Source organism: Eimeria mitis, genomic scaffold (assembly GCF_000499745.2).
Source record: "Eimeria mitis Houghton genomic scaffold, Emh_scaff9202, whole genome shotgun sequence".
Lineage (NCBI taxonomy): Eukaryota > Apicomplexa > Conoidasida > Eucoccidiorida > Eimeriidae > Eimeria > Eimeria mitis.
In genome coordinates this window covers 696-1584 of record NW_013576780.1, presented here as the reverse complement: position 1 = coordinate 1584, position 889 = coordinate 696, and the positions used below count along the sequence as shown (strand labels likewise).

At 54.6% G+C, this 889-nt stretch overlaps 1 protein-coding gene across 1 annotated transcript; it reads right to left on the bottom strand.

The window, feature by feature from the left end:
• Positions 1 to 93: 93 nt before the first annotated feature.
• On the bottom strand, positions 94 to 889 carry EMH_0096730 (uncharacterized protein; the record flags this gene model as incomplete). Its single annotated transcript, XM_013502440.1, has 2 exons — positions 94 to 142; positions 297 to 889. 2 exons carry the CDS (start codon positions 887 to 889, stop codon positions 94 to 96), a joined length of 642 nt encoding a protein of 213 aa, XP_013357894.1.

The window sequence follows — 889 nt, the reverse complement described above, 5'->3', positions numbered from 1 at the left end:
GCTGCTGCATTTGCAGCAACTGCTTCTTTTGCTGCTCCAGCTGGTGCGGATCTAAAGCGCCATCAACGAACTGCTGCATCAGCACGTGGTGCTTCAGCGCACCGTCGAGTGCATCGCCAATTGCAGAAGCTGCAGCAGCAAGCTCCACTGCCCTCATGCAACGTAAAAGCCCCTGCTGCTGCTTTCCAGAAGTAACTGCGAACTGCAGCTTTCCTTTTTGAAAATGAGCTGTATTGAAACTACTCGGATCATGGACTGGGATAGGCGTGAAAGAGAAGTGTTCAGATGCACCGCACTCTCCCCCACTGTCTTTGTTGTTCGCTTCCTGGGAAAGAATGTTGCTATTACCGCTGCTGCTGCTACTATCAGCGCTGTCTTTGCACCTCTCCAAACGGCGCAACGGCAACACCGAGGAAAGAAAGCGCTTTGACCGTCGCCAGATAGTATCGCCCTGCAGAAGCTGTTGCTGCTGCTCTTGCGGTGGCGCCACGTTTGTTTCTGTTTGAAGCAGTAACACATACTGTGCGCCCAACCAGCTCTTCTTCAGTTGTTTTGCTGCTGCTGCGCCTTCTTGAAGCAGCACCTCAATATCCGAGACAGCTGTCGACGCAGCGGGAGCAGCAGGTGCTGCATCAGGTGCAGTAGGATAAGGTGTGGCGTAGCCCCGCGCTGCAGCAATAGCAGCAGGAGCCATAGACTCCCATTCTGTGGGGAGCTGCCGTAGGCCTTCAAGAATGCTATAGAGACCCCGCTGTATTCGCGTTCCCTTTTGTTGCTCCTGCTGTAAGCCAGAGAACCCCTCAAAAGCCAGAGGAGCCTCGCAGCCCGCTGCCTTGAGACTGTCTGCTGCTGTTGCTGCAAGTGTCGCAGCAATAGCGGCTGTTGCCAT